Source organism: Vigna umbellata, chromosome 9 (genome assembly GCF_029865625.1).
Source record: "Vigna umbellata cultivar VRB3 chromosome 9, Vumbellata_1.0, whole genome shotgun sequence".
Lineage (NCBI taxonomy): Eukaryota > Viridiplantae > Streptophyta > Magnoliopsida > Fabales > Fabaceae > Vigna > Vigna umbellata.
The window spans coordinates 32,721,425-32,734,911 of NC_142173.1; the positions used below are offsets into that span (position 1 = coordinate 32,721,425).

At 36.1% G+C, this 13,487-nt stretch overlaps 1 protein-coding gene and 1 pseudogene across 1 annotated transcript; both read right to left on the bottom strand.

Annotated features, from left to right (window-relative positions):
* Nucleotides 1–89: 89 nt before the first annotated feature.
* Nucleotides 90–1,949, bottom strand: LOC148193277 (pectinesterase pseudogene; annotated as a pseudogene).
* An 8,896-nt stretch (nt 1,950–10,845) lies between these two features.
* LOC148193278 (transcription factor MYB61-like) lies at nt 10,846–12,838 on the bottom strand. The gene is made up of 3 exons (XM_088099832.1): nt 12,547–12,838; nt 12,277–12,406; nt 10,846–12,132 (listed from the first exon to the last, which is right to left on the bottom strand). The coding sequence occupies exons 1-3, from the start codon at nt 12,677–12,679 to the stop codon at nt 11,193–11,195; spliced, it is 1,203 nt and encodes a 400-aa protein (XP_087955958.1). The 5' UTR covers nt 12,680–12,838; the 3' UTR covers nt 10,846–11,192.
* Between the last annotated feature and the right edge of the window lie 649 nt (nt 12,839–13,487).

Genomic DNA, 13,487 nt, shown 5'->3' on the forward strand with positions numbered 1-13,487 from the left:
CATCTAAACCTAAGTAAGAATGGATATATAGCAAGATTGTTTTGGTTAATGGGGACAGGACATGGATTTGTTGATGGGTGAGTTTGAGTTTAAGGTTTGGTGAGACCGGGAGTGAAAGGAATGCCAGTAGCAGGGAGCCAGGCGTTTGCCTGGAGCCATTGGTCAGCGGTGTATTTGTTAGCATCGGCCTTGCTAAGGACCCCGCGACTCCATTTCACCCTAGCTTTCAGATCGGCACCGGCCCCAGTGTTCTCGTACTCAGCAAAGAAACACGTGTCCAGGTTCAGGTTCCCATTCCAGGGAAGATACCCATCTGGCTGAATCACATCGGTGATCGTGTTTTCTAGGAAGATTGCCCTCGAATATGCCTTCCACGGCCTCGCCAAGTACGTCTTAAACGACGTCTTTACCTTCTCCAGTTCCGGCTCCGCCATGATATCGCAGTTTTGCAGCACCGCTCCCGTCGGCATGTTCTTTTGGTCCGTCCCGTCCGCCACGATAATGTTCTGCTGATTCGGATCTGGCTTCCGCACAACGATCTTCGAGTTCTGGATCAGGGTGGTGCCGTAGCCGAAAATGAAATCCACCGTGCCAGAGATTTCGCAGTTGCGGTAGAACTGACGATGAGCGTGGGTGTACAACGTGTCCTGGTAACCGTGCATGGCGCAGTCGAAGAAGGCCGACCTATCGCCTTGAACGCGCAATGCCACTGCTTGGTGTTTCGCCGCGCCGGCAGAGTTCACAAATGCAATAGACTTTGCCATGAAATCTTCTGCAACCGTCGCTGCAAACGGTCATCACATATTAATATACTATTTTCACGTGTTGTTTCATACGTAGCCAGAATCAGATTTCATTGAACTGAAAATAAAAGAATAACTCACAGAAGGTAGCAGTTCTAATTGTCTTATAACCATCAACCACGTTTTTATTGCCGGTGATAATTGTCTTTGTGGGGCCATCGCCGTATAGCAGAATTCTATTCTTCTTTTTGTCAACTTTGATGTATTCATCATAGGTACCGGCCTTGACGTAGATAATGAATCTGCCCTGATGATTTTTGGGGTAGGAGTTAATGGCCTCCTCAACGGTCTTATAATCGCCACTACCATCCTTGGCAACAACCGCGTTAGGTTTAACGGAAGCTGTGTCCGCCAAGAGCTTCCGATCCGGCATGGACAACCACGATGGATATCCCTCTTGGTCCACATCGAGAAGACGACGAGACGAAGTCTTGGCAGTCAGATCTAAATTGAAGCCCGAGAGTACTTCCGCGAAGCCGGACACAACGTCAAGAGCTAACCCCGTTAACTTCCCAATTCCGTCCAAACTTTCGGTTTTCAACTTGGATTGCACCTCCTTCTCCCCGTCCGTGTCGAACCCGTCCAGGCACGATTCCTTGTATGCAACGACGGCGCCAATCCAGTTTTTGAGGTCCGCAGCGCGGTCGTTGATGTTGTTAATGTTGTTCTCTTTGACTAGAATCTCAGACGCTTGTAACTCGTCGATGGCGAATTCCAACAGGTCCTTGCAATCATCAAGGGCCATCTTGACGGTTGAATTTCCCTTGCTGTTTTCGACCTTTAGAGTATCGCTTAGGTTGAAGCCTTTGATGACGTCGTCCATGGCTTTTTTCACCACGGTTTGGACGTATGCGGTTGGGTCTGAGGTGTTGACGGAGCTGAAAGTGTCAGAGCAGAACTTCTTATCGTCAGTGTTTTGGCACACGGCTTGCACGGCTTTCGTGTGGGTGGTCACCTTTCCGGTGGTGTCGCCTGAGGTGGCGGGTTCGTCGTTGTTGCCGGTGGAGACAAAAGCGACAACGCCTAGGGCAACGCCTACTACGAGAATGAGAGAAACAGCAGAGACCATTGTCGCGTTCTTTTCCATTTTCTTTTCTTTTTTTTTTTTATTCTTAAAGTTTAATAAGTATGAGCGATAAGAAAGAGAAAAAGGTTCTCTTCTTCCCTGCTGTTTACGGGGATGGTTCTATGGGCATTGGTGATTATTGCAGAATCATTTTTATAGAAGTTTGGTTTCCTAAAGATGGATGGTACTTCTGAGATTTTGTTTTTAGAAACTTTGAACATTTCTCTCAAACTATTCATGGCTTCTGTGGACTTTGCTATCAATAGACGACTTCCCATTGCCTTTAGTCTCTTACGCCAACATCTATTACTATCCATCTAATTTCGCTGACTCTACTTTCAACGTTTCAACATTTTAATTATGCCTATCCTTTTTCATTGTTAATTATACGTATCATTGTCAATCATGCATATCCTTTTTTAGTAAAATATAAATTTATTTATTATTTTATTATTATAAATTATAATACTTAATATTATAATTATGAAATTTAATATAAATATATTTTATATGTAAATAGTTTTTATTTATTTTATAGGTAATCTTATAAATAATAAAATGGTTAAGTTTAAAAAAAGTTAAAATTAAATTTAAAAAATGGTAAAATTGATATAATAATTATTTTAATTAAAAAAATTATTTAAAGAATAAATTTGAAAAATAAACAAGAACACTAAAACTAAAAATTTAAATATAGATTATCATTATTATTATTATTATTATTATTATTACATTATGTATAGACTTTTTCCTAAATTTCTTTGCATATGAGAAAGGACAAATATATGTTAAATTACTAAAAAAGACAATCCATTGAATTATCTTTAGGGTAAAGTTGAGAATTTTTTTGAGTATTTTTTTTTCTTATAATCATATTATTGGTAAGAATATTTATTAAAATTATTGATGATTATTTTTGAAAATGCTAACTGATCACATTTAACAGGTCTCTCGTTCAACGTTTTTTCTTCTACCAGGTTTAGTTAATTGATTATGGATTATGGATTATTTGTTTACTGGATTAAATTAAAAATATCAAATAATATAAATCATTTAAATAGTTTTATATGATCTGATAAATATATTATATACACTAATGAGGTAAATGTGTTTATAATGAGTTCAACTTTTATTTGGTGTCCAAATTAGGACTTTTACTTGTATCTGCATGTTGTCAAACTCTTGGTCTATTAAATAGATTTATAATGAATATGTTCAGTGAAATCTTAGTTATTATAAAGATAATATTTTTTCCAAATAAAAAATTATATAAAGAGTTTGTTTTCACATTCTCTTTCCACCAATTTAGATCATGATTTGCTAACTCAAATCTTCCTGCACAAATTTTCAAATTAGATTTCAATTATATATTAATTCTGATGAATATATTATAATTTTATTAAACTTTAAGAAAATTAACGACAGTGTCATTCCTATTTTTCACCCTTTATTATTATTTCCTTCTCTTCTCTAACATTTATATAATATTTAAAGACATTTATATCAATTACAATGTTACTCAAAATTCAAATTGTAATATTTCAATTTTAAAAGATAATTGATAAAATATAAATATAAGAAATTATAAAATTGATAAAATAAAATAAATTTATTTCAAACTTATAGATATAATATTAATAAAGTTATCTAAGAAATTAATCATGATAGTACATATATTTAAAGATAATCATTCTACAAGAAAAATTGATATTATCCATAACTAAAATACGTCAATAATGTCCAAAATTCGTCAATTAATCGATATTACTGACAATTTACTAATGACAAAAAATCCTTAGGTTCCTCGCCCTCCTTCATATTCTTCCTTTACTTTTTCAATTTCGTCTTCATTTTTTCATCAATTCAATACTCATGGTCTCAATAAATGCCCAATAAAACAAAATCAACTTCTCAATTCTACTTTAGCATTATTATCAATTTCTTCTAATTACAACACACTTAATACCCACTCACACAACAAACCATTGTATAAACATAGAAAAAGAAAAATTTGCACTGATTATGACGAACTTGAAGGTGTGATAGTAAGTGACTTGGTATGACAATGACAGAGAAGAAGGAGAAAACGAAACCCTCACATAATGTAGAACGAAGAAATCCCTTGTAATGGTCTGTGGTGCTGTGAAGAGGGAGATCAAAACCTTTTGCGGTGGTCTATGATGGTTGTGAAGAAGGAGATCGAAGAAACCCCTGCGGTGATCTGTGGTGGCTGTGAAGAAGGAAACCGAAGAAACCACTTGCGGTAGTTTGTGGTGACTGTGAAGAAGGAGATGTAAGAAACCTCTTTCGGTGGCATTGCAACAAGAAGAAATCCCTTGTTGTGACGAAAGAGATCAAAGAAAGAAGCAATTACATTTCTACACTCCAATTTGTATAAAAAATTTACCGCTCCTTTTATTGACGAATCCATCGATAATAAATATTTTAAATTATCGACAAATTTTATCGATCAATTCTAAGATTTTTAATTATCAATGGATTTTATGAACAAAAAATTCGTCGGTAAATGAAATAAGTATTACCGATGGATTTACTTACGAAAAAATCTGTCGATAGTAAATTTGTCAATAATTAAAATGAAACAGTTTGTACCTCAAGATACATACTAGTGAAAGACACATTCCACATGACTCCCTCCTTAAAAATCACTACTTCGTCATCCCTTATATTCACAACAATATTATCATTAACTAAAGCACCATAGTACTCATAAACATACTTAAAAGTACATTGCAAATTCTATCTCAAACATACATGAAATAAGAAATTTCAAACATACACATTGATGCTTAGAAGTGGCACCCAACACTAGGTTTCTTGCATAAGGTGGTGCTCAACAGCAGTCCTGACGCTCAATGTCAAAACTTTTACAAAAGGTGGTGCTGAACGATAGTCATGACGCTCAACGTTATTTTTATCACAAAAAGTCACACTCAATGACACCCTCATACCGCTTGGCGTCCAGGAACAAAACAACTCTATATTTGTAGTGAAGGATGGCGCTTAGCGGTGCCTTGCTACCACTCAACGTCAAAGCATTTACATTTTACGATGCTCAACATTTTGGAGCTAAAATGTTTCCATACCTACACAATGAACTTACATTCATCATTTGGGAGCTAAAATATTTCCAGGTTTACACAATTAACTAACACTCAGCGTCAACCTACCATTGCTTAGTGTTGTATCATAAAACAACATATGAAAACTTTGTGATTTAGGAAATTTGAACCTGCTGAAATGATCAAATTGGTATTTCCTTTTTAGTACTTTGGTCAAAAATAATTTTTACAGAGCACATACCAATTGACTTAATTGACCATATCCTAAGTTCTCTGATCAACGCAACTCAACTAAGACAATTCAACAATACAAACATCCAATAGATCAATTTCATCATACCATTCAATTATGCAATTACAGGTTTCAAGATATCTATAACACTATAACAATGCAATTAGCTCCCTTTACTTGAGAGACAAACAAACTTGCTCAAAAGAAACTAAAACCCCTTTCAAGCTTGCAAGATGTCTTATCTACACTTAGAAACAACACAAACACGATTAGGGCACGCCATTAAAACTACTAATCAATAAAGACTCGTCTAGATGACTTAAAAGATACATGTAAGTGAAAGAAGGCTCACATACAACATATAACAAAGAAAGACGAAGAAAAAAAGTTGAAACTCAACTTACCCGAATGGAGAAACTCTTCAGTTTAAATTGAAAAGCTCACTATAAGGATCAATCATACGGTCTCGATTCTTCAATGATACAAACAAGGAGGAAGAACTCCTAGAGAAAAACGAGAGAATTTTAGAAAAAAGGTGTCTATAAAAATTATGTGATTTAAAATAATGAAACTCATTCATAACAAAACTATTTATATTAAAATCTTTTAATATTAAAATAACGGAGTCTCATTATTTTTAAACTAAACCTTGTCACTTCTAAAATGTCATTTTATAAGTCTTTACATCATTCAAATCAAACTATTATTTTCAAATAAATAATAATAAAAATAATAGTAAATATTATAATGTTACACAATATTTTTGTAATAATTAACGATGAAAAAGTATTAAAATTACATTCATATAAATAATTTCATTAAATTTATTTATTTTTGGGTTAAATATGTTTTTAGTCCCTGAACTATCAGGCGATTTTGTTTTTAGTCCCTGCTCAGAACTTTGATGGTTTTTAGTCCTTATAGTTTTGAAACTCTGAGTATTAGTCCTCAAAAATGGACGGTGTTAAGTTTTTGTGGATGTGGCAAACGGAGATGCCATGTGATCACTGATCTCTCTGCTTCACTCTCTGCCACGTGGGATGTTTAACTGTTGAACCGAGATTAAGTCAATACGCTCTAATCATCCTTTCAGGATCTGCTTCACTCTCATCCACCACCCAATGCTACTCCGTTCGCGGGTCCAGGCCCAAACCTAGGCCCATCCAATCTGTTCAAGCAGCCGACAACTCCGTCAATGTAGTAACCGACGGCAAACAGCAGCAACCGAGGCACGAGGCCAAGTGGGCCGTGGACAGCTGGAAGTCCAAAAAGGCTCTCCAGCTCCCGGAATACCCGAACCAAGAGAACCTCTGGGCGGTGCTCAAGAGCCTGGAAGCGTTCCCTCCCATCGTCTTCGCCGGAGAGGCTCGCAACCTTGAGGAGCGCCTCGCCGTCGCCGCCGCGGGGAACGCGTTCCTACTACAGGGTGGTTCGTGGAGAAGTTTCCTGGCTAAAAGAGAAATGTGGGGATAGGGGTTTAGTGGTGCCTTGGTGTGACCAATTGAAGGTTTTGTCACATCCTTCTGTAGGTGGATTTTGGACCCATTGTGGGTGGAATTCCACTCTGGAAGCTGTTTTTGCTGGTATTCCAATGCTGACATTCCCTCTTTTCGTGGACCAAGTTCCAAACAGTAGACAAATTTTGGAAGTGTGGAAGAATGGGTGGGAGTTGAAAAGATCAGTGCTGGGCAGTGAAGAATTGATATCAGAAAAAGAAATATTGGAAGTGATTGGAGAGTTTATGGATGTTGATGTTCGGTGGCCAGATGCCCGTTATTAAGGTACCATCACACCACCTCCACTCTCTCGTTTGTTTCTCAAGACGCTTCAAATAAAATACAAAATGATGATATATAATAATGGGGTTGTCTTGGAATGTTCGTGTTAGGTGGGACGTATGGCGGGTCAGTTCGCGAAACCGAGATCGGAGCAGTTGGAGGAGAAGAACGGAGTGAAACTCCCCAGTTACAGAGGCGATAACGTGAATGGAGATGCGTTCGAAGAGAAAGCCAGAATTCCAGATCCTGAAAGGATGATTAGAGCGTATTGACTTAATCTCGGTTCAACAGTTAAACATCCCACGTGGCAGAGAGTGAAGCAGAGAGATCAGTGATCACGTGGCATCTCCGTTTGCCACATCCACAAAAACTTAACACCGTCCATTTTTGAGGACTAATACTCAGAGTTTCAAAACTATAAGGACTAAAAACCATCAAAGTTCTGAGCAGGGACTAAAAACAAAATCGCCTGATAGTTTAGGGACTAAAAACATATTTAACCCTTTATTTTTTATCATTTTATTTATCTATACTTATATCTATGACTAAATTGTTAATATTTTATTTATTTTTAATTATATTCATATATGCAAAAGTAGTGCAAAATATTTTTATAACAATTAACGGTGGAAAAAGTATTTATAATTTGATTCATATGGATAATTTTATTAGAGTTATTTATTTACTTTTATTTTTTTATCATTTTATATATCTATACCTATATCTATAACTAAATTGTTAATATATTTTATTTATTTTTGTTACACTGTAATATATGCAAAAGTAGTGCCAAAAATTTACAGTTTATCTTTTACAATTAAAATATAAATTCAATCCAACAAATATTCGCTTGATTATAATGTTGTTTAAATATCAAATAAGTCCCTAAAATAATTTTTAAATAATAAAAGTTACATTTAACATTTGAAAGACTTCTTTTATATTCATGATAAACTTATTTAAAATTATAAGTATGTTTTTGATAAGTTTTTTCATAAATATCTATAGGAAAATAATTTTTTCATTGGTTAAAATTAGTTTAGAACAAATTACGTAGAACTCGTTGATTTTTTTTTTGTATGTATATGTTTAATTAAGGAAGTTGACAGTTGTACCACAAGAAAGAAAGTTGTCGGTGTAAGAAGAAAATTCCAGCGGTGTGAACAAATTTAGCCTATTGGACTATCTGAACTGTTAAGCCAGGTCCAGGACAATCTAAAATTTTGAACTTTATAATTTGTCTCGTAATTAAATAAATACAAAATATGATGTATTAAAGGTGGAAAATATTCATAATAAAAAAATGATATCATACATTTTTTTGGTTTGAGGCTCCTTTTTATTGTTTCTTAAATAAAAGAATGTTTGGTGAACTTTATTCTTAAAAGGAGAAAAAAAAATCTAAATAATATCATAGCAAAACAACCTAATAAGATGTTTAATAAGAGAAGTGAAAGCAGATAAAGAAAAAAGTAACATACATTGATATTTCCTCCCTTTGAAAACAAAGGAAACAAAAGCTAACTTTAAGAAATAAAATTTTAGTTTCTTCCTTCATTTGCTATTTATTAATATACACAAAAGATAAATTACTTTTGTTTTATATCTTGGTACAATATATTTATCGATTTTGTCCATCACTAATTTCCTTGGATTAAGTAAGGTATTTGAAAAAAATATTACATTTGATTGTTCATTCTCCTTCACTATCTTAAAACTATTCTCAAATTACCTGTCACCAGAGCAAGTCTATCGATAAGGCTATATAATAATACTACACAGCTTCATCAACACCGTCATTATCACTCCAATCATTGTGATCATAATCAAGAAATATTTTATTAGGTTCTGGCCCTTGCCTTCTTCTATGAATTATGAATAGTATAGAGATGTATATAAATATACTTTGTTCCTCACTCAATTATATGAGTGCAAAGAATTTAAAACTGAAGAAACTTGTTTAACTGGGACATTAATATTTTACAAGGATCAAACTTGAGATTTCATAGTCAGCACCCCATTATCCCCTTCAGGATTTTTGTTCTGTTCCTGTGCACTGATGATTGTAGGGTCCCATCAACTAGACCCAATTATTTGTTTCACATGCATGGAGATTCAAAATGTACCATCACTAACTCCCCAAATTAAATAAATAATAAGTTTCAAGATATTTAATGATCCAAAAGACTATTGTATTAGTTGTGTGCACATGGACAATCAAGGGCTGCAAGTGTTTATTGTCCTAAAGCATGAATAAGCAAATCCTAATATCTGAAAGATATTCCATTTTCGCCATAATAGAGACATATCTGATTAATAAGATGCCTGAATCTTTTCTTCCTGTTGGCAAGATAACTTGTGAAATTTAGCCCTTTTGACAGGTAATTGGAGGAAAAATGATAAGCTGAAAGGGAAACCAAATCACTGTCATGCATGGATGCTTCAAAACTATTTGACTTGAGCTTCTTTGTTGATGCAAGTTGCCAATAGGAAAGAGTAACCGACAATAACTTTCTTCTTTGAAACTAGTTTTTTTGTTTTCTGCAACAGAAAATTTCTAGAAATGTTTGCAGAACTATATTCATTTATCTCTTTTAACAAAATGACTTGTGAGATTCTGAACCCTGTGTAAGTGTAAGTCTTTTATTGCACTAAACTAACTCTTTGGAGTTTAGAAGTACAAAAGTTAACTTTTAATAAGACCATTTTACTTCTATAAAACGTGTCAGTAAAATGATGTCAAACAACCATTTTCCATATATAATATAAGCTCTATTTCAATGTTTCTATGACTTTTCCCATGTACTTGGTTAGATAGTTACTGGTTTCCCACTAGTTCATATCCTGAACTTTTGTTAATTGTTTTATTCAGTGAAAAGTTTATGCTTCAAAAGGTTTGGTGTAGCCACTCAATTATGAATGGATATGTTGGAGGAGCATTCGTCAAAACCGTTTCAGTAATTGGAAAAGAATGAAAGGAAAAAATAAAACTTGTTTCAATGGTGGGGGAATGGTTCTCGAGAACAAGTTATACTTGAATGATGCTTGCTTTCTTTCTTTTCTTTTTCGTTTTCATGTTGTTTTCTCTCTGTCATTTCTGTCATGTCTTGTGTGAGAACACGCCATATTTTTTTCTCTTGCTACTTTCACTTTCAGCAACAGTATATGTAGATGCCCACTGAGGGACCAATTATCTGGTGTGAAGCTTTTAGAGGAATTGGCCCACGCTAAGGACATTCACGCAAAATCCTTTTGTTTCTAATGGGTACACTTCGTGGCACTTCCCAATACACCACAATAAAATAAATGTTCTCTTCTCTAACACTGAATTATGAGTTCATTTCATTTTCTTTCCCGTGTTTTTCATTCTTCACCTTGTCCGTACCAAATAGTTAACCGAAGAAAGCTGTTAAATATGTTCTTTTTGTGGCCTTAGAGTTTCTGAAATAGTCGGTGCGTGGCAGAAATTGCTGTGGTTTTTTGCCTCATTGTAGCTATAGTGCTTACAACTGTTGAGTTAGTAATCAAATCTATCTGTGTCTGTGTGGTGTGTGGTGTGTACAACTCGATGACCCTTTTGAAAGAGGTAAATCAGAGGAAGACAAGTATTGCATACTTTCTTGTCTTGAGTGATTGAGAGGGGAAGGGAAGTGTGCTCAGGTCCTTCAAAAAGTGAAAACAATCTCTATCTGTAGGAGACAGTGACAGACACCCATTTAAGAAATAGGGTCAGTGAGAGAAAAAAAAAGAAGGAAGTTCAATGGATTCTCAGTTAGAGAAGGATCAAGAAAAAAAAAAACTGACTGTAAAAAGAGACAGAACAAATCCCGAACATCTCAAAAGATATTAGGATTTGAAACTATTGAGTCACACGCAGCCTCCATGAAGTAATGCAATGTCAACTGTGCAAGTCTTGGTACAAAATAATAAGAATTTGTATACACAAAAATAACTCACAAGCTACATGTACATTGTAAGGAACGGCTTAAGAATTTTATAGGAGAGAAGCATTGAATTGGAACAAGCCTTATTTCAGCAGTGGTGCCTCTACGTTTGTGTAACAAAATGGTGGGAATATATAAGAAGCTGGAATTAATCACAAATTTTTTTACAGCACACACCTGTGGTCAGAACTCACGAGAAAATTCTGACCTGGTTCACATTGGAAATTAAGTCGGCAACATCTTTGTCTCTTTCGTTGAGTTGAAGTTTCCACATATCACGTACAGGTTAAAGGGTTTGTCCAAAAGTCACTGAAAATCTCTGCAGATTCTTACTATATATATCGGAAAGTTGAAAAGCTGGTGGCGGATGGTGCCAACTAGTACATGACTCGTCTGTTATGAATCCTGTTTCTGGTTTGACCTCACTGTAGATAGATTGCGAGGTTTGGATTTGATTCTCCGGTGTGTTTCCCAGAATAAATGGGGTGTTAAGATACTCGGACCATTTTAGATCCTCTTGTTCTGTCTGAAGGGGCACTTGAGCATCTTTGTTAATGTTAACCTTTGCAGACTCAGCCACCCCCCACGTGTTTTCAAGGAAGTCTGTGCTGCTTTGAAACTGCATACTGGCATTGCTTTTGTTTGTGTTGTTGGATTCCCAGTTTTGAACCGCATCGGAGGATATGGAAGGGTTGTCGTTAGATTGGAGCTTCACGTGTGTTGGGAAAATCGAATGCAGCATAGAGGAGGATATGGTGGAATTGTTAAGGTCTGAAGAGGTGGAGGGTGGAATGAAGGAAAGAGATGCGTTGGGGTTTGCAGAGAGGCCCATGTTTGTTGTTCCATAGTTGAAGTGATGGAAGGAGAAGTATGGTCCTACCACATCAGAGGGCCTGCAACTGTTGTCATGGCAGGTAGCACCAAACCTATCTAGGAATAGTTCCTGGGTTGAACTGGTGGAAACTTCAAGAGGGTATCTCTCTGAAGAAGGCAAGGCTTTTGCTGGGTGATCAACCAAACTCACTTCATTGGATCCCAACGAGGCTTTCTGATTGGTTTTGTCGGTTGAGGGTAGCATGTCCTTGTCCTTCTCAACCTCAGAGAGTGGTTTGTGGGTGTTTGGGTCAATGCTTCTTTGCCTCAGCTTCTTCTTCAGGCACGAGTTCCATAAGTTTTTAATCTCATTGTCAGTTCTTCCCGGTAACTGTGCTGCAATCTGAGACCACCTGATAAAGCAGTCACCGAGCAAACCACATGAGAAACAGTAAAACATACATATACAAGAACAAAAGTCAAAAGTAATAACGATACGTTAAAAAAGAAAGAGAAAAAAAAGGCCCTGTGAGATATTTAACTATATACTAAACTACCTGTTTCCAAGGACTGCATGGAGTTCAATGATCATGTTCTCCTCCTCCTGCGAGAATGCTCCTCTCTTCAAATCAGGCCTCAGGTAATTTATCCACCTCAACCTACAACTCTTCCCACACCTCTGCAGACCTGGCATGCAGAATTAAGATTAGAATGACTCTCTTGTCTACTGTCTCTAGTCATTCATTGTGCACACTACATCAACGAAGTGTTGAAATTTGAGAGCAAACAAACGATATAGTACTATATATGTATATATGTAGATATACCAGCAAGTTTGGGGACTGAACTCCAACATCCATGACCATGTTTGGTGATGTAATCCAGAAGCTTCTCATCTTCCTCAGGAGACCAAAGGCCTTTCCGTAACTTGTGTTTGTAGCAACAAGAGTGTCTTCCCATGTGTACGTGAGTGAGGAAGTGTTGAATCCAGCAATGGTTTTTGTGGAAACGTACGTGGAGGAAGAATGAATGGCTAGGAAAGTAAAGGGTGTTTTGGTGGGGTGAGGGGAAGAGTTACGAAGGTTTGAGTTAAAAAGGGTTATTATTATGGTGAGACAAGGAAAGTGAGAAAATAAAATGGCAGCATGACAGGGAATCAAATAAATAGGAGGAGCCTTAGAGAGGAGAAAGTTGTACCAAGAGCTGATTGGACACTGCCAAACCATTTTCCTTTTTTTAATTCATTTCTGACTTTCCTCAACTGGGCACCTCACACCACCCTTCTTCACGGGACAATCTTTGGCCCCACCATCTGGGTCATCATGTTTCGACGGTCTTCATTCTTCCACGCTTTCTATCCACTGATGTATGTATACGACAACAGAGTAACACACATCATAATTATTACTAAGTTTCGTTTTTACCTATGTATGTATGTATGTATATGTCCCATTGGCATTTTCTCAAGAGATCTCAAAATTTTAACACACAAAAGTTCTGATCTTCATGTGACTGTATGTACCAACTTTTGGTAATTGCCATATGCTACGAAGCTAGCTAAGAGGGTTCTTACTTTTCACCGACCTAGGTGGTTATGGACCATGCTGCTTAGAGCTGGGAGTTCCAAATTGTATAGTCTGGTGTGTTTGAAACTTCTCAAGTGTGACGAAACGTCACCATTCTCACATGATATCAAGAAAAGAGAGTGATAAATAAATGAAAAGTATGTAAGGAAATTGAAGGAGTGTGTCTGCCAGGCTAAATCTAG